We start from the raw sequence: 20,127 nt of genomic DNA on the forward strand, positions 1-20,127 counted from the left end.
AAAGCAGGTCTGAATTGGCACAATTGATGTCTAAATTAAGAGGTGAACATATATGAAACATTTTTTTAAGCCTTAAAATTAATGGCTCTGTTTCACTGCAATACAGCTTTTTTTTTTTTTTTTCCTTTCCAAAGAGCCTCAGAGCCAGTAGAGTCTATAAATAGTGCACAGCCGGGTTGTCTGTGGTAGATTGAGTGGAGCAGATCACCTGTCCTTAAGTGAAGGGGAAGTAGCTTTACATTTTTAGTAACTGAATTGTTGGCCAGCATAAAGGTAAGGGCCATGTGAGCAACTTATTTATAACTTCCCATAAAGGTGTGTGTCTGCCTCAAGCGGAGAGACTGTCTGGCTGCTGGGAATGTAAAAGTGCAGTGGAATCATTTTCCATCAGAGGCCTTCTCAGCTCAGTCGCTTCAGTAGAGACTGTTCGCATCCCTGGGGCTTGCAAAGGAGGGGTGTCAGGAGCTCAGCTCATTAGTGTGTCTCTCCTATGGAATATAGGGGATGAGGCCATTAAATCATTTTACCCAGATTTTAGGTAATGTTTGGATTAACTCCTGAGTGCATCCTGGACATACATTTTGGCTTGGTTTAACCTGTTGGGTGTGGTGGTCCTGCTCCACAGTTGGGCTCTTGACAAACTATTTCATGGCTGTAAAGCACTCTATCTCAGGTTAAGTGTAACTGTATGACCAACTGTACAATGACAGACAGCAAGCTTAGACCAAATTCTCTGGCTACAGTGGGAGAAAGGAAAAACAGCAAGGCATTTGCATGCATCCACAGAGAAGCCTTTAAGTCCTTTCATAGACGCCAGAGTCCACTCCGTGTTTACATCTTACGTGAATCATGTAGTCAGGCTTTTAACTCTGAAGCTGAAACTTGCAATTACTAAAATGTAAGGAGATTTTTCTTTTCAGCCCTTGTTCATTATTTATTTCTGAGCCTGAGTTTTCCTATTGCTGGGTTTGTCATTTTAAGCATATGGGTATATAGCTAAAAAGTAAACTTTGGCTTTTGGGCCACTATCACAGCTCTGTTTAGTTTTCAAGCAAACTGAAAGAAGGAATAAATGGCCTGTTAATGCTATTGGAGGCCTCATGGCAGGACTCATTTTAAAGCATGCTGGGTTCACAATTTACATATTATAAAAATGTTCACTTGATTTCATTCACGGACAAAGCTAACATCCTATACAATCATTACTCCAAAAATCCTATTTATTGGTCTAATTATTTCAATTGAAAGATACTGGTTTACTGCCCCTTAGTATATGTGAACAGTTCTGGGTGAGACTGGTGGGGACTAGTGTGACTGTAGAGGCAGAATAACCTCAGGGTGATTCGATTCCCTTTTAATTTGAAGTTCCAGGATTAAGGATCATTTGTAGTATAATGTAACAGTATGGGCAAATATAGCTTCACTTAATGTCCCTTTGATATTTAGGAGAGAGAATGCTTTTATGCAAAAGCAATCACTTTATGAATCGCTTGACTGCTTTTCTCACTAAAATTGCATTCACATTTCCTCCCTTTACCACATCCATTGGAGGATTGCATGTAGTATTTTCGTTTCATTTATTTATTTTTATTATTTTTGAAACGGAATTTAAGGTAGTTTTAAAAGATAGATTCCAAGACAACTAGGTAGTACTGTTTTAAAATCAGGCTCTTAATTACAAATACTTAACAATTATGCAAGAAAACTACATGTTAAAATAAATTTGGAAAGATTAGATTGGAATTGCCTCAAATTCAATTAAGCCCCACTGCATGGACGTGCTGGGAATATGAAGACAATCACTGTAAATTTGTGCAAGCTGACATGTTGCATTACCTTGCTCTACTCTAACGTATGGTACTTTTTGTGTCCATATTGCAGACGGCAACTCCAAACTAACATGGCAGTCAGACTGTGTGATGTGGCTTCTCTGCTTAGAAGCGGTTCGTGGGCAGCAGAGCCTTGGACCGGGGTCTGTGGGATTTTTCTTAAATTCTGTAGGCTACTTTTTTTTAGCATGTTGCAGAAGTGCCGAGGCCATACCAAACACTTGAACCTTTAATTTGGCATACTAATCATTCATACGTACTATGGTATGGCCATCATTAAGTATTAAAAGCACATTGCAATTTTAACTGTGGTGGTATATATAGATCAGAATGGTGCTGTTATATGTAACTGAAATAATTGAAATTAGGATTTTAGTGCAGACTCAAAAGAGTGACAAGCCTTTTTTAAAAAACAAAAACAAAAGCAAAAGTTTTGGTATGGTCTGATTACTAAGTTACCGTAATTCTTTACATTCTGTTTACTATGTATTTTTTTGGTTACTACATTTTGAAGTTATTTACAATTCCTGATTCTAAACAAATTTTTGAAATTGTAAATCTGGCTGAAAATTATTTGCCCAGTAACTGTTGAAAGACTGTGCATTCTGTGAACAGTTGTGTTGAGCCTATCAATGGAGTATGCATTATTTGGAAAATATAGCACATTAGTATCATTTTATTCAGAGCAGATGGTCCTATAGCTGAAAGATGCTGTGATTTTTTTTTTTTTTTTTCAGTGCATACAGCCTACTGCAGCTGTTCACTTGAATGTTGGCTTAGAAGCTCATTCTTGCCACCTGAACATGGAAATAAATGTGCAATTAAGTGAGAGTGTTTGTTGTCCTTGCTATAACCTGCTAATGTCGGTCAATGAACATCTGTATTTCACATGGCATCCCAATGAGCTCTATACCAAACCTCACTTTTGGGGTCTTGTACTTTGTGTACATACCCTTACTTTTGAATGATGGTTTACTTTAATAGACCTTGGCCACTTTATCTCGTAGCACATTGTTTTTACAGTTGCTGAGCAGAGGTAGCCCTATGAGAGTTTTGTGTGAGAAGAGTGATTCACAACCAGCCCACAAACTGGAACAGTCAGACTTTTACCAGAAAATCTGAAGCCTCCCTTCTCATTTTCAAGCAATATGTCAATTATAATATCTTGAAATATTTTGACTTTTTTCATACAGAAGTCCAAAGACTTATTTATTATTCTTTAAGTATTCCCTGAGAATACTTACCCAAGAAAAGTAGTTTAAATCTTGGGGTGGTGGGGGGAGTTCATTTCTTTGGAAAAGAAATGAAGCTATTGAAAGGTTACAGGTTGATTATTTCCTAACTACTCTGGCTTGAGTCCATTTTTAACTTGATTATGCTGATTCTTGTCCCTCACCAGTTTGGATATGGTCAGTTGACCAGTCTGTCTGGTGCTGCTTTCCTTTGTAAACTTCCCTTGGCAATTGAGATTTTGTATCCATAGATGTATGCTTTTATTTTTTCTTAGGCAATTTGCTTTTTAAAAGACGTTTTTCCCATTCACCTATAACCAGCCCCTTTCCCCCTCTACTTTGCTTTTTTCTTTTATCAAATTCTTTGCCTTTCCTACATTAAAGCCTCCTAAAGCTAGCATGCCATCATTTTGAGTTGTCAGGTTTGAGAAGTTCTTTGGGGAGCTGAGAGTTATATTGGATGAGACAGAGTGTAACCTTTTCAACTGATGCTTTGAGTTTTGGATTCCCCCATAGTTGTGGCTGTCCAGAGTTGGAGAGTTACTGGAAAAAGCTTTTGGAGAGTGTGGGGGCTGTGGTTTGTAACTCTTTTGTTAAAAGCCCATCAAATTACTTTTAGGAAACTACATCCAAAATTGTATAATAAATCGTTTTTAGAGTAGTTGGAACTGTTTGAGGCAATTTTCCCCAACTCTGCTGTTCATCTTTTGTTTGGTTTATGGACACCTTACTACTTGTATTTCCAATAGCCTTGAGCTGCCCTGTTTGGAGAAGTTGTGTGTTTATATTGCTGCTTTCGTGAACTGGATATATATTTTTGGTCTTGTGTCCTTAAAATTAGAGTCAAGGCAAAATATGATCCTGAATTGTTTATGGATCCTGTTTTCATGTTATAGATATTTGTTGGTGGTCATCAGCTGCCAAATTGACAAAATGGCTAAATAGAGTCTACAATCGTAGACAGAATATTCATAGTTTCACTCCCAAGTTAACCTACCCTTTCACTTCTGAACATAGAACATCTATTTTTTTTTAATTTCTTAACAATGATAGTGGTACAAAACGTTAATCAAAAACATTTCAGTGTGTAACCAAAACAGTACATGTTGACAAATTTTTGTTTTTGAAAGTACTTTTGCTCCTTTGCTCCTTGATTTTGTTAATGGATGCCTGTCCGTCTTAGATAATTGACTCTTAGGAACTGAAGAATCTTCTTCAGAATTAATATATCACTTTTTGTTTGTTTGCTTGTTTGTTTTGGCAGCATGTTAAGCATTTTTATTTTCTAGAATGATTTTTAGTCAGGACACACTCTGTGCCCTTTGCTATTAAATCACTTCCTCTGTGGATACTACAGGTGAGTGAGGGTATATGACTACACTCAGGGTATGATTCTAGAAAATGTTTCCACATTTAAACTGTGCTTATGTGCATGTATGGAATATGTATATGGAAATATAATTGTTGCCTTAAGTTGAATAGCTTAATATGGAATAAAATTAGCGTGGGTGTTACACTTTTTGTTGAAGTTTTATTGTAATCTCAGCAGAATGACTTGTGTTTAGTGACAAGTGTTTAACTCTTGGGTGGAATCTCTAATAGGTTGTGAAATATGAATTCTGACATTTCTTATTTTCTCTGTTTTTAGCAGGTAATTGCTGCCATGGAAACACAACTGTCTAATGGGCCAACTTGCAATAACACAGCCAATGGTCCAACCACTGTAAACAACAACTGCTCCTCACCAGTTGACTCCGGGAACACAGAGGACAGCAAGACCAACCTAATAGTCAACTATCTTCCTCAGAACATGACACAGGAAGAACTAAAGAGTCTTTTTGGGAGCATTGGCGAGATAGAGTCCTGTAAGCTTGTAAGAGACAAAATAACAGGTATGCAATTTATGTAGATGGTTGACATTTAAAGGACCATGGGTCAGAATATGAAAAAAAATGCTTTTGGAGGCTGTATCTGATTATTTATTTTTTAGCTGTTGTTTAAAGACCTGACTTCACTCTTTACTGCAGTTTGGCCGTGCAGTCAGGCTGGTTTTGAATTCATGACAGTCCCATATTTGGTTACTGAATGCCGAGAATGCAAGTGTGAGCTACCATACCTAGATGTATTTTAACTGAAAACTGAATTTATTCTGAGATAATGGATGCTGCTTTAGGAAAAATGCGTGTGTAGCAGTGACTTTCAGTTTAACCTTTGTTTTGTCAGTACCCCTGAGCTTGTGTAAGTGAACATTTCAACAGTTCAACAGTTAGCTATAAAGAGAATATTTTGTTTTAGAAAGTGGGGTGGTGTACCTTACAATAAAATTCTCCCATTAAGTCACTTTGGTCCTTCTGCTTATAGAACATATGATACAGTACTGGCTAACATGTCTTCAGTTATAAATAATTACAATGATAGAATTAGAGAATAATGGGAGGTTGTGTTCTGTTTCTAAGAAAGAAAGAAGCTGTAGAATATGAGCATCCTTTTTACTGTAAAGATGGAGGAAAAGAGGGGAAATTGGGCCTAAATGATTCCCCATTTGCTGAATTTCAGTAATAGGCAGTTAAAAAATAATTTTAGTATGCTGTTTTAAAAATGTGAGTAAGTTCTTATTTAAGCCCAAACTTATTTAAGGAACATGTTGTTGGAATAGGAGTTAATGGTTCCTACTGGAATTGTTTTAAAATACTAAAACCATATGACATTAAGTGTTGATAGACCCCATGGGTCTTTCATGTGAACTTCGGTGGTGCATACAATTACTTTACTTAGTTTATAAACAAGCAAATCAAAGTAAGCTTTGAATGACTAAAGTTTACTTAAAAGTGGTATGAAGGGTCCTGGCTTCACCCCGGTTACTTGAAGTTAAGAGTGGAGGTCCTACTAGGGATGGTTAGGACTCCATCTAGGTGAGACTTTGAGCAGCTCTGAAGTGAACCTCAGAGTCTCATTTTTCAAGATCTTTAACTGCCTGGAGCCGGCTGCTTGAGCCTCATTGTTTTGTTCCCTGAAGCTACAGCTGAAGACCTCAGACAGCTTATCTATTCATATCAGATTCAAAAGAAACCCATTGCCTCTAAGACATACTGATTAATCCTGTCTTTAGCTAATTGTGTTGCTTCTGTGTTCATTATCTTGTCAGGAGAATTCTTCAGTTGTTGAGTACTCAGACTCAAATGGATCAAATTTCCTTTAGTCGTGTGTGTGTGTGTGTGTGTGTGTGTGTGTGTGTGTGTGTGTGTGTGTAGAATGGTGATGGAACCAAACTCTTCATAGATCCTATAGGTGAGCTTCTATCACTGAGCTGTATTCCTGGCTATTTTCAGGAATACAAATATTTTCCTTTACAAACAGAGGACTGCCAGTGTATGAATTTAATAGAGACTTTTTTTTTTTTTTTTTAAATTGAGCAAGGTAGAAACCAATTCTGTCCTCTATATGGATTTTATCTTTAATAGTTTTAGTACAACAATTTTTTTGCATGTGTATTTTTTAGACTATTTGAAATAAGTGGTAAAGTGTGATAAATGGCATGCAGGCTAACATCAGTTCCTGTGATTTCTTGTTTAATTGCTCAGTAGTAACCCTACCAATATAGGAAGATGATGCTTGACTAGTATGTAAAAAAAAAAATCACAATTTTTTTTTATGAAAGTGGGAGTGGTAAGTGAAAATATTAAAAAGCTTATCCATCTTTCACATTAAACATTTGCCACAGAAAACATCTTAGGGAGGTTTCCACATCTTATCCAAGGGTAGATATCAGATGGCATTGTCTTTTTTTTTTTTTTTATAAACCCTTTACAAGGTTCAAGGTTATTATGAAGCATAATGGGGTAAATTTGAGTTCTCAGTCTTCATATCTATGGGCTCTTTGGCTTCAGTGTGATAAGTAGTGGTGATGGGAACATGTGTTACCTCAGACACACAGATGCTGAGATGGAATTGATTCTTGATGCCCCTTTGCATCACTATCCTTGCAGTTAGAGAGAGTTCGTGATTGTATAATTCCTATTGAAATCAGGAAAGCATATTACCTCAACAGGGGTACCCAAAACCAGTGCAAGCCCAAGCTAGATCAAATCCAGCACACACTCCTGCCTCTAATTGTGAAGTGATTTGCAGTTGTTAGCTGATGAGAAAATAAGGGTCAGTTTTCTCTTAGGAGTATAGCCCCTGAAAAGTTGACTGTACTCCACTGGAAGACCACACATTCAAGAATATTTTAGGCCACACATTCTGGTCTTGAAGGGTTTTGAAGAAAATTCTTGAATACAGGGTTGGATAAATAGAGAACTCAGGGGTCGATCTAGGAGTAGTTAGTGGGGTGAATATTAGGAAAACTCATTGTATGAAACTTGAAACTTTCCACTAATAAATCCTGAAGATTGGAGGTGGGTGAGGTGGCTCACTCCTTTAATTCGCACACTCATGAAGTAGAGGCAATCAACTCTCATGAGTTTAGACACTAGCCTAAGACACTAGACACTAGAGAACGTTTTAAGACAGCCTGGTCTACATAGAAGATCCTTGTCTCAAACTCCTTCCCCCAAATAATAATAAAAGCAGAAGACCCAAAATATTTTAGTGTGGGATAAAGTAAATATTTGCAGACAGGCATCATTCTTTACATTTGAATTCTTAATTTCTACTTGAGGTTTTTCTAAAATAGTCACTGGGAATATAAGGAAACTGGGAATATATATCCAGAAAGCCAGTAGCAAGTCCAGGAAATTCTACAGTGGGTGCCATAGTTACACTGTGTGTGTGTCATAGTCACACTGTGTGCTTTCCCCATTGATTTCCTTTGAGATAGTTTTCTGCTATGCAGTCCAGGCTGTTCTGAAACTGGCCATTATCTTAGTTCAGCTTTCCAAGAGCTGGGGATTAGAGGTATGTGGCACTCATAAAGACTTTCAAAGCTACAAAAGCCCTCAAAAATTATTTAAGCACTTACCAGTTTAGTCTGACGTTCTTGAGACTGTGGTTTGGTCAGAAACGATGATTGTGAGCATATGATGAGCATGATACTGGGAAGTGCATGAGCTAAGAAGCCTAGGAGTAGAACAGTGGCTAGGATTCTCATCTTCTCATTATTTGCCTGGGCATTTTCTCTTTGCCATTTCCTGGTGGTAAAGAACTTGCTTTGAATTTAACCACAGAACAAACTAATAAATAATTAGGTAGAATACAACTTTTACAGGGCTACCAATGGGCCATCTTATGGAGAGGGTGTTGTGTTTGGAAAGGGAATGGAAGAGTTTTGAGGTCAAGACTATAGGTTATACCACATAGATAAAAACACCCACGTTTCTCTCACAGTTGAATCAGTGGCTGTGTACTTGAGTGTTTTAGATCAGTGATTCTTACATCTGGCAACAAATTTGCCTAAGAAAAAATAGTTAGAACAAAACCAACCAACCAACAGCCCCAATGAGCCTTAGATTCTGGATGCTTTGGAAATTTGAAGCCAAAGACCTCCACAGCTGTTTGTAAAGCCTCAACAGTTGAATCATCAGAGTCTCTTGGACTGTGGATGCCCAGGCAGCTGTAAAGTTAGTACATTCTAGAAAGTACAAGGCATTAGGTCTCCTTCAGACTTCATGACTAGGAGCCTGTGCGTAACCTATGGAGTTTTCTTTAGTTCGTCAGGAAGACATCATGAGGGGCTCCTAGGTCTTCTACTTGTTTGTTATTGTAGTGGCGGAGTAAGGTGCTGAAACTGAGGTGCCTCATTCATGATTAGCTTAAGCTTAAAGGGTCCCTCCATGACCCCTGGTCTCTGATGAGTTCATTCTTAGCAACTAGGACTAGAGGTGTTATAATTCAGAATCTTGGGGTTCTGTCTTAACTGACCAACTGCCCCCATGGATATCCCTTATGTAATTTACTTTCCAAAACAGGATAGTGGTATCATAATAATCATGTTTCGTTTCTTGGAAAAGGAAGGGCTCCCAGGGTTACAGTTTGGGCCTTAGGTAATGGGGCTGCTTGTTTTATCTTGGTGTGGTGCTCCTCTTTTACTCATTATCATCCTATGAGGGCACCTTCTCTGCTGACTTTATTTGCATTCAGTTAGAAGTTTTCCAATAGACAAAAGGAAAGACCAGATGCAAAGCAAACAAACAACTTGAGGTACCCAGAGACTTTGCAGGTGTTGATCACCCTTGTTAGGTATAATTGAATGGTAACAGGCTATTTCCTCCCTTTAGGGGGCGGAGCCAAATTCTTAGCTTCCTGAGAACTCTAGAGCTGGTTTTTATTCTTGTTTACCACAACACTGTGATTTTCAGACATTTGATACCTTCCTTTTTAAATTAAATGTAATCTTAACTACTCAGGATCGAAATAGATAATGGTATTTTTTTATTATTCTAATACATATCTTCTAATTTAATAGCATTTGTTTGCTTTCAGTCATGGTGGACACAGGCTGTTTTGATGAATGTTAATTTGAAAATACAGTGCTGTCTGTCAGTTATTACTTGGAGTGGATATAGTGTCAAGTGATCAAGCATTCTGAGACAAGTAGTTAACAACAGCAGGGTGGCCTGGCATGTCGGTGGGCAGGAACTTCAAAAACACCCATTCTGAGCCTCTGTGTTGTTTCATCATTAGGTTAGTGGCAAGGATGCATGTGTTTTCAGGTCTGAAGCCCAGGATGAGCACTTTGTAGATACCTATCTAGCCTTAATAATTTAGATTTTAGAGCTAAATTAATGTAAAATAAAATTTGCATCAGATTTATGGAACTATAATGAAAATTTGAAACATCCCAAACCAGTAAACCATAGCGGCGAAACTTGTGGATTTTATCAGTATATTGTTAGACAATATTATTTTTCATGTACCTTTTTTTTTTCCCAAAGGTTATGGTTAATCAGCTCAAATTACGAGATCAACATTACAAAAATTTGTCACAAAGGTTTGGGGAAGGCTTTGGAATTTAACCCAGACTCATTTTTGTTGTGTTAATCAAACTGTGTGTGTGTGTGTGTGTGTGTGTGTGTGTGTGTGTGTGTGTGTGTGTTGAGGGGAGTATAGTATGTGCATGTGAGTGTGAATATGTATGAAGGTCAGAGCAGGACATCCACATTGTTGCCTCAAGATTGGGTCTCATTAAACTGCAAGCTTGTTCATCAGCCTTGGTGGCCTAAACAGGGAGCTCTCAGGATCTGCCTCTCTATTGCTTAAAGTGGTTTGGCTATGCCAGGCATTTAACATGGATTCTAGAGAATTTGAACTCAAATCTAAACTTCAAGTACTCTTGCTCACTGAAACATCTTTCCAGCCCTACAGTAGGTAGTTTTAAAATACTGTTTTCAAACTCATGTGTATATGTATGCCTACATGAATTTATATGCAACCATTGGCATATAGGAACTTGCAAAAGCCAAAGGACATTGGACTCCCTGGGGCTGGAGTTGTAGGCTGTTATGAGTCACCTGATGTGGGTTCTAAGAACTGAATCTCTGGGTCCTTTGCAAGAGCAGTAAGCACTGTTAACTGCTGAGCCATCTCTTCATTCCCTAAAGTGGGTATTTTTATCTAACAGTTTTTGGTGTCAGTGTTGATTAATGCCAATACAAAATTACTGAAATATGTACATATCTATGTGTACATATTTAAGAAGTTTACCAGTACTTTACCCCTTTTAGAGAGGAAAATCTTCTAATCTGTTAGGTTTACTGTATGAATACAGGAAATTAATGAAATTCAAAGTAGTAGTTAAATAAGGGAGTGAACACAATTTTGGAGGTGGGGGGGTGTTCAAGACAGGGTTTCTCTGTATAGCCCTGGCTGTCCTGAAACTCACTCTGTAGACCAGGCTGGCCTCGAACTCATAAATCTGCCTGCCTCTGCCTCCCAAGTGCTGGGGTTAAAGGCATGTGCCACCACTGACCAGCTGAACAGAATTTTTTTAAAAGGAAAAGGATGGTAAATTATTAGGACAGGTTCTAGGAAATCTATACAGAAACAAAAACAGAACAAGGGTTGTTTTAGCAAGGCATGTTTGTGTTAACTTGTCTCAGGTCTGTCATCTGTAATGACGGAGGTCATTCCTTTAGTTGATGTGGGATGAGGAACACACAGACCCTGAAGGGAATCTATGCCTTGCTTTGGGGGTCCAACAGGAGCTGGGCAGAGATCCATTCTTGCTTTTGTTGATTCTTGTCCATCTTTGTAGCTTAAATAGTGCCTTTGTAAGAGCAGACTATATTAGGGTGATATTACTGGATTTTCTGTTCAGATATGAAGCTGAATTATCTACTGTATTAGTTACTTTTCTATTAGTAAGATAAAAAATACTATGACCAAAAGCAACTTACAGAAGGAAGACTTTATTTTTGCTGATAGTTCCAGAAGGAGAGGCCATAATAGCTGAGAAGGGCGATATTGCCACAGGTAGGTGGAAAGGGAAGCTGGCTGATCACCTCTCACCTGAAAGCTGGAAGCAGAGAACCAACTGGAAGTGGGATGCGTTTATTCATATTCAAAGTATGCAAAGCTCCACATGCTAACATTTGGTAACCTCCCCAGTGCCATCAGCTGGGGACTAAGTGTTGAAATACATGAGTTTGTAAGGGACATTCTCATCTAAAGCATACCTCCCCCTCATCTCTAGTCAAGAATCAGCTTGACTTTGATGTTTTCACTCATTCATTACCTTATTGACTTGACTATCATAGCACTACAATTTATTTTTCTTAGACCTTGTCAAAAATGTGAATTTACCGGGACATTTCAAAAACCTCACTGGAACATTTTCCTTGAATACTCCTGAACGGAGTGCTTGGTCACTGAGGTTACACGTATGCTTCAGAACTTGTCAGCTTCATTTTCTGCTAATTGACTTTCACCTGAGCATGCTGCTGCTGCCACATTCTGTTGTGGAAACCCTCCTGTGAAAAGGTCAACTTGAACAAATACTTCCTGGCATTTTATTTGTGAATGTCATTTGACTTGTTAGTTCTGTATACAGAGACTTAATTTTTTTTTCTTCTTACCTTTTCTTCTCTGAAGTTTTAGAATGTTAAATTTTGACAGTGTTAGGGCCCCTCTTTATTGGACATAAACAATGCACACATTTTTTCTTTTATTAAGCTTTGAGACAAGGTCTATTAGCCCATACTTGTTTTCAACTCATTGTGTAGCCAAGGCTAGCCTCAACTAATTCTCCTGCTTCTAGCTTTTGAGTCTTGGGGTTACAAATGCACACCACCACACCCAGCTTTGTGATTGAGGGCTTTAAGAATTAGAATAGCATTGGTGGCCTTTACAAGTATTGTGATGAAACTGATTCCCAGTTAAAAAAGATATATTGGGCTTGTAGCTGCACAGTGATCTCGTAGGCAGAGTACCACCTACACGTCTGTCTCATTTGAGGGGCGACCATAACTATAATTTCAAATAAATATTTCTGTTTTGTACTTTATAATCCTCCAAGGAAAGATTTTGCAAGGTGGGTTTAAGCTGTGGTCTTTATTCTCATGTTAAATGGGTACAATGTAGATTGACCAGAACCTTCTAAACACTGGAGTTAAGCACTAGTTTTGAAAGTTGTACTCCATTTTCACAGGCTAGGGCGATGGTTTAACTGGTGAGAAGAGAGCATGAGTGAGCAAACATGTGGACCTACTATCAGTCAAACTCCTCAGTGCTTATGTGAGAAGACTGAGTGTGGCTGTGGACACCTGTAACCAGTGTGGTAGTGTGGTAGTGTGGTATGTGAGACACTTCAGGGTCTTGAGGAGTCACTGGCCACTCAGCCTACCTAAAAGGCAGCAATCTCCAAGTTCAGGGAAAGACCTTCTTCTCAAGGGATTCAGGGAGAATATGGTGTAGAGGACACCACATATCTCCTGGCTTCTATGCGTGCTTTGGGCACCCAGACACACATGTGCATACATGAGTGCACACACTCACTACTACATTTTTTATACTTGGGTTAAAGTCCATCATGGTCATTTGGCTTGTTTTTTAACCTTATTGGAATTGTTGACTCCAAACTTCATTTTGGTTTTGGAAAAATATCTCCTTTACCTATAATTGCATGGTCTGGGAAGAATACAAAGCTGATTTTACAGCCTATACATGAACTAGGAGATTAGACAAAGAAGGAATAGGAAGTTAAAGGAGCCTAGGAAGGTCATTGATGCTATTACGCCAGCCTCGGTGAGCTAGAGATCTGCTGTATAGGAAGTGTTCTATGTGGTATTGTATATACATTTGTGTGTGTGTGTGTGTGTGTGTGTGTGTGTGTGTGTGTGTGTTAGAGTGATGGTCTGACTTAAAGCATGAGTGGGATATTACTGACCTAGAAAGAGCACGTTGTTACATTAGCTGTAAGGTGTTAGTGTTGATTTGTAAAATGTTAAGAGTGACTCCCTTGCACTTTTATAGATGCCCTGTTCCTTCAGCTGACTGTCCCTTAAATGTAAATCACAAGTACACATGCTAACCTTCTGATTTCATCAACTAAGGCATTCAGATAGAGAAGTACAGAGAACAGGGGCTTGGATGTAAGGAAGCCCAGCATTTCTGCAGTGTTAGCAGATCATAGGACTTAGAAGAAGAAGAAAAAAAATGCTGTCACTTTGTTTTCTTTTCTGTTGAAACATTCATTGAAAACATTTAAAGCACTGCTTCCTTCCCTCACACAGATTTCTACAGACTTCGGTTTGTGTGGGGATGTGGGGCGATTTCCGCGAGGGCATGGTTAACTTAGCAGATGCAGTTTTACATCTTGTTTTCCTTTTTTGTTAAGTCCTTATGCATATTGTGAATTAGAGTTTATTTTTAGTTCTTAATGAGTCCTCTCATCATTGTACTTTTTGTTGCAATTCTGTTTTCAACATAGTGCTTTGATTCTGAAGGGAGAGAGCGTGTATGACTTACCAATTTTATATTTACGCCATCCTCTGCTCAATTAAAATGTTACGTTTCGCTGTGTAGGATGACAGACTTATTACCTTGCCCATGATCTCTCATAGCCTGTTTGACCTTGGACTCTACCTTTAGGAAGTCAAATCTCCCTTTTAAGAAAAACTTTAAGGGAGGTACAGATGCAGGTAAACATAAACTAGAAATACCGTTCAGTCTTCAAGGTCACTAGAAGGTTTACTTCCTCTCATGTTGATGTTTTAATGTCCAAATAAGAAAGACCTGGTCATTAACATTGGGGTCTACGATCTACTGACCTTGGGACTCATATGAGAGCTTTTCATCACACAGCTGGAATGGACGATAGTTGCTCTTAGTCTGCTTTATATTTTTTCTTTGATTAATTAATTAAGTTTACATCTGGATTGCAGCCCCTACTCCTTCTCGAAGTCCCAACCCCTCACACAGTCCCTCTCTCCATTCTCCCTCCTCTTCTCTAATGAGAAAGGTGTGGGCTGGGTACAAGTCCACCTTAGCACATCAGGTTACTACTAGGTAACTTGAGGTAGTACTAGGCACATCCTCTTCCACTGAGACCACCATACAAAGCAGACCAGTTAGGGGAACAAGATCCACAGGCAGGCAAGAGAGTCAGGGACATTCCCCGAGTCAGTTGACCAAGCTCCAAGTATGCTAAATATGTGCATGTATGCTTGTTGGTTGGTGGTTCAATCTCTGGGAGCTTCCAAGGATCCAGGTTAGTTGACTCTGTTGGTCTTATATGGAGTCCCTATACCTTCCAGGTCTCTCAATCCTTCCCCCAAATACTTCCATAAGTCTCCCTGAGGTCCATTTAATGTTTGACTGTGGGTCTGTGCGTCTGGTCGGATGCTGGTTGGAGCCTCTCAGAGGATAGTTTTGATAGGTTCCTGTCTACAGTATAACAGAATATCATTAATAGTATCAGGGATTGGTTCTTGGCCTGTGGGATAGTTCTTAAGTTTGCTCAGTCATAGGCTGGCCATTTTCTCCATCTCTGCTCCATCTTTGTCCCTGCACTTTTTTGGGTTGAAGGTTTTGTATGTGGGTTGGTGTCCTTATGCCTCTACTTAAGAGTTCTGTCTGGCTACAGGAGGTGGCCACTTCAGTCTCCATATCCCCCACTGCCAGGAGTCTCAGCTAGAGTCACCCTCATAGACTCCCTGAGGCCTCACTCATATACCAGGGATCTTCCACATCCTAGTGATGTCCCCCATCCCACCCCTATCTCTTCACTCTCTTCCTGGCTCTCCCTATATCTCATACCCCAACCCCCTCTCTATCTCCTCTTCCACCCAGATTCCTCCTTCCATCCACCTCCAGTGACTGTTTTCCCTTCTGAGTGATTAGTCAGCTTTAAAAGGATCCAAACAGTCTGAATACGGTGTCAAGCCAGGTGAACACCTCTTCCTAATAATCTCCTAATAACATCACAGGTTTTTTTCCCCTGGAGTTCTGACTTTGAGCACTGAGGCAGCCCTCCTCAAGGACAGTTCAAGATCCTTTTGCTCTGTTGATTCATATAGCACTCACCTCAAACACAGAGAATTGCTATTTAACTTGTTAAAACCTCAATGTTTCAGACCATTGTTTTAAACCTTTAAAAACCTTTACTGATGTTTCTAGGCTATTAGTGGAGGGATATGTTCATAGGTGTTAGAAAAGATGTAAATTCAGAATTCTAAATATTGATTTGTTATATATACACACATTTTCTTTTATAAAGTATTAGAAGCCAAAAGCTTTGACAGAAAGCCAAGGTGACATTTAGTAACCCCTACTTTCAGGTTCTAGAACATCTAAATCTAGACCTGGTGTTAAAAATTGATACAGACTAGAGCTAGAGGGATAGCTGAACAGTTAAGAACACTAGCTGTTCTTCAAGAGGACCTTGGTTAGATTCCTGGTACCTACATGGTATATTACAACTGTCTATTACCCCAGTTCCAGAAGAACTGACATGCTCTTCTGGACTCCAGCACTAGGCAAGTTCATAATACACAGGCAAAATATCTGTACACACAAAATGAAAATCAATCTTTAGAAAATAGATTTCAGAGTCATCTGTTGTTAGCTTCCTTCATGCAGTTGAGATTTTAATCCTCAGAGTTTTGAAAATACTCTATCTGGACCTAGTCTTCAGTACAAGGGAGCCGTATGTTCTTTCCTGGCTTTGAGCCAGATGGCTGTTTTTCCAAAACAAACAAACAGACAGACAGACAACCAACCAACCAACCAAAGGCCTTCCTTCATTTGTTGAGGGATAACGAGGTATCAGATTTCTCCAATAGGAGCTGACAAATAAGAGTGAGAATTTCCTTCTGTAGTTTGGTTTTCCCATTTATTAACCCCCTTTTCCAAGTACCCTTCCATCCACCCTTCAAGAAATTTGTCTTAAACCCTCAGAGCCATTCCCCCTGACCCCCAGATACCAGGGACGATTCTTTAGGATTCAGTATCTTCTTGAAGCTGCCTTGAGGGGTAGATGCTGATACATGTGACATTAGAAACAAGTGGTCAGTAGCTGTTTTGCAACATGTTAGCTTGTGTCACCATGTAGAGCAGTATTCCCTTTAAATCTTGGGCCTACAAGATGAACTCTGCCTTCCTGCTCAACATCAGCTGCATGCTTGCTGCTGCTGGAACATGTGACTGGGGACATCATTCTCAGTGACTGACTCTTCTTGTTTTTAGGAGTTGGCTACTGAAAGCTGAAAAGCAATTGCATGTGTTGGGGCTTAACAGAAAGCACCCTCTCCTAATTTTATGAATTTAAAATAATAAAAATGTAATATTTCTTATGGTTAAAGTCTTAAATTTTTATATTAACTCCACCTCACACTCCTCAATGTGGAGGATTGAAACCAGGGCTTGCAGATGTTAAACTTGAGTGAAGAGGAAAATGTCCTGTTGCCGAAGCTGTTATGTCTTATTTGGTCACAGTGGTGCTGCTGCTATTCAGCCCGTGTGAGAACTTTGAATATGTTTGGGAGCAGGTGCACTGTTGCATTCTTGATTCATAGAGTGATACTTGTGTGTTGAAGAAAGAGGAGAGAAGGAAGGTCATGGTTTGGGGTAAGGTAGAGAGCAGAGAACTGGTCTTAGGAGGAGGGGTATACAGAATGGTCCAGACTTCTTTTGTTGTTCTGAGCAGCAGTCTAGTGTGGTTTGCCAATGACTTGATGAGTGTATCTCCTGGTAGAGGGGATTTTGTTGTAGTCTCTTACGTAACAGCAAGAGGACTATCTCCTTTTGGTTTGATGGAAAGATTTGCAAGGAACTTTGTGAGTTTATGGAAAGTTGACTCGTTTTCTTATCTTTGGACCATTCTGCATGTGACTTCTCATTCTGTGTATAGTGTGGTGGGAGGAAAGGCAGATGGGCATTTCCTCCTGGAGACTGCTACAGAAAGCAAGGCCAGGAAAAGGACTAAGAGTCACTCAGGCAGTTTGCGGCAGGATCCAGGTTCTCTTTCTGACTTTGTTTTTTAAAGACACAGTCCCACTCTGTCATAGGCCTGAAGCTTAGTCTTCCAGCAGTTCTCCCTCAGAATGCTGGGATTAGAGGCAAGAGCTACCAGAGCTAGCTGATGTGGGCATTTGAAGAGGCAGTGGAAGGAGGAGATTGAGGCAGAGACATTTGTTTGGTTTGACATCTCATTAACCCTGGAGGCTCATCTTCCTTCCAATCACCTCTGTATCTATTTCGGTAAGTTCCTTTTTGCTAATTAGCCAGAGTAGATTTGTATTTCTCTTGATTTGTGCTGTAATGATTTGTACATGTGTAATGCATGTGTTTAATGCTTTCTGTCAGAGTTTACTTTTGAATAAACCTCAAAGGAAGTCTATTTATTTCCTCTTCTTAAGTTGAGAGTACCATTTGTGCTGTATATAGCCTATGTGTGTGTGCGCACACACACACACACACACACACTCACGTGTTTAACCTCATGTGACTCTGAGGTTCTGAACCATCTTATATTTGCTTCAGATTGCCAGCATTATAAGAAACAAATCCAGATAGTACGATGTCAAAGCAGAGGAGGCACAGTGCAGAGGCCCTTCCTCTCAGGTTACCTCATGGACTGCCTCTGTCCTCACTTGCCTGTGTGTCCTCCTCATGCTTCTCATCCTTGAATATGAGCAAAAAATAACTGTAGGAATGTGACAGAGTGGTGTCCTTGAACCTGCAGGCCACTTAGGGTGTGCACTGTTTTTTTTAGCTCAGAGGTTAGCAAAGTTTTACAATTTCTGTTGCTTATAGCAACTGTTTACCTATCTGGTAGTCAAACCAGACTCACCTGTGGATTACCTTTTTTCCTCTTACCTATTTGCTCATTTTTAATTAATGCTACTTTGTGGCCAGGTACATAAGGAAATGTGTGTACACTCAGGCATTAAATACACACACAGACACACACACACGTGCATGCAGTGATCTTACTATATGATACAATACCTAGAACCTACAAGTAAGAGAGACTACAATTCTAGTCTTCCTGTCTTCTTGGAACTGGTATAATTTATTCCTGTGCTTGTCTCCAGTTGTGCCTGTTTCTCTGCAGATGATATAATTCATCTTCTTCAACTCAGTCTGCCATAGTTGTCTCCTTCATTTAGTCAGTCCTGAGTTCTCTTGGAGGAGACCTTATGTCTTATTTTATTTGCAGTGTATTTACTCCTCCTAAGTCCCTGCTGCAGAATCATAAGTGTAATTATTTAAAAATAAATTCATTCAGTGTTACGCTGTTACGTTGCAATTTGTATAAGCTTAAAGGAATCAGATATCTGTTCTGGTGAGGTGGAACCATAGGAAGCCTGGCCAAGACTACACCAAACTTTGGGAGATGGTGAAGAGAATCTTGCAGAAACCCTTAATTAGGTGATAAATTCTTTATTTGAAAAAAAAAAAAAAAAAAAAAACCAACAAAATTTCTTTGAGAATTGAAAAAAAAAAAAATCTGTCTTAGCTCCATAGTCACCTAATGATTAGGGTTCTTAGCTGTTTGTTTTTGAAAAACTTATTTTTCAGTTTTTTTTATTCTTTTTTCCTGGTGATTTCAGTTTTTGAGGCTAGCCTTGAATTTGCCATATAGCCAAGAAAGAACTTTTTTTTAAAAGGACTTAATTCTTAAATTATGTCTGCATGTGTCTGCATGTGTCTGCATGTGTCTGCATGTTGACATGGGCTTGTGAGCCACAGGAGGAGTTTGGATCCTGTTCACTAGTTGGGAGCACCTGACCAGTGCACTCTGTTAACAGCTGAGCTGTCCTCTTCAGCCTGCTCCCCTTTTCTTTTCTTCATACTAGATCATGGTGCCAGGACAAGTTAGTTTTGATAGGTATAGTGTGGTCAAGAATTTTAGGGTAACAGTCAAGATTGAAAAGTGATTGTGTTCTTCCTAAGATTCCACATTCAACTTAGGGCAAATGTTGGATAAATTTTGATGGCCAAGATTACCTTTAGTTATTCTGTTGAGCCCAAATTCTGAAGAATGGCCAAGAAAGTGAAGAAATTCTGGGTTAATTTCCATGTTGTAATGACTGGAAGAGATAACATTCAAGTTGCTAAGTATTGTGGAATAGTTAAATAGTTGAATTTAAGTTCAATTTGTTATATTTTGGAGAGTTGAGATACCTCTTTCTTCCCAAGAATGATGTTGCTGGGCATGGCGGCTCCCACCCATGATCTCAGTGCAAAAGCAGAGGTGGGATGATTTTGAATTCAAGGCCAGCCTTGGCTATATAGTGAGACATTGTCTCAAAATAATAGATAAAACATTAATGGCTATTTAAACAATGTTTATTTTAAACTCAGCTAATTTCAAAGGTATCTGAAAATTTTTATATATGAATAAGTCACAACTGTGGATGTTTTTAGCATGGTACAAGTATTTGAGTGCTTTTATTGAATGTAATTTGAATGTGGATGTAGATAAAGAACCTTAATAATCGTATAAGTGGGTTTTTGTGTTCATATCCTTTGTGTGTGTGTGTGTGTGTGTGTGTGTGTGTGTGTGTGTGTGTTTTAATTTGCTGGGAAATTCTAGTTTGAGAAAAATGTAGTAGTCTGAATGTAAATACTTCATATTTTGCACTGATTTGAAAATAGGGCTCAAGTAATCAGAGATCTGGCAGCAT

General features: G+C 39.0%; 1 protein-coding gene across 16 annotated transcripts in view; it reads left to right on the top strand.

Annotated features, from left to right (window-relative positions):
* Elavl2 (ELAV like RNA binding protein 2) overlaps positions 1-20,127 on the top strand; it is a 125,193-nt gene that overhangs the window by 61,369 nt on the left and 43,697 nt on the right. For 9 of the 16 annotated variants that reach the window (XM_076934674.1, XM_076934671.1, XM_076934676.1 and 6 more), the window contains exon 2: positions 4,710-4,953. In XM_076934674.1, the coding sequence (XP_076790789.1) occupies positions 4,725-4,953 (229 nt within the window). In that variant the 5' untranslated portion in view covers positions 4,710-4,724. Of the gene's footprint in view, positions 1-1,881; positions 1,973-4,709; positions 4,954-20,127 lie in introns of all 16 variants that reach the window. The other 7 variants (XM_034503313.2, XM_034503312.2, XM_034503316.2 and 4 more) reach the window with 2 other exon arrangements.

The sequence above is a fragment of the Arvicanthis niloticus genome, chromosome 5, assembly GCF_011762505.2.
Source record: "Arvicanthis niloticus isolate mArvNil1 chromosome 5, mArvNil1.pat.X, whole genome shotgun sequence".
NCBI classification, from domain to species: domain Eukaryota; kingdom Metazoa; phylum Chordata; class Mammalia; order Rodentia; family Muridae; genus Arvicanthis; species Arvicanthis niloticus.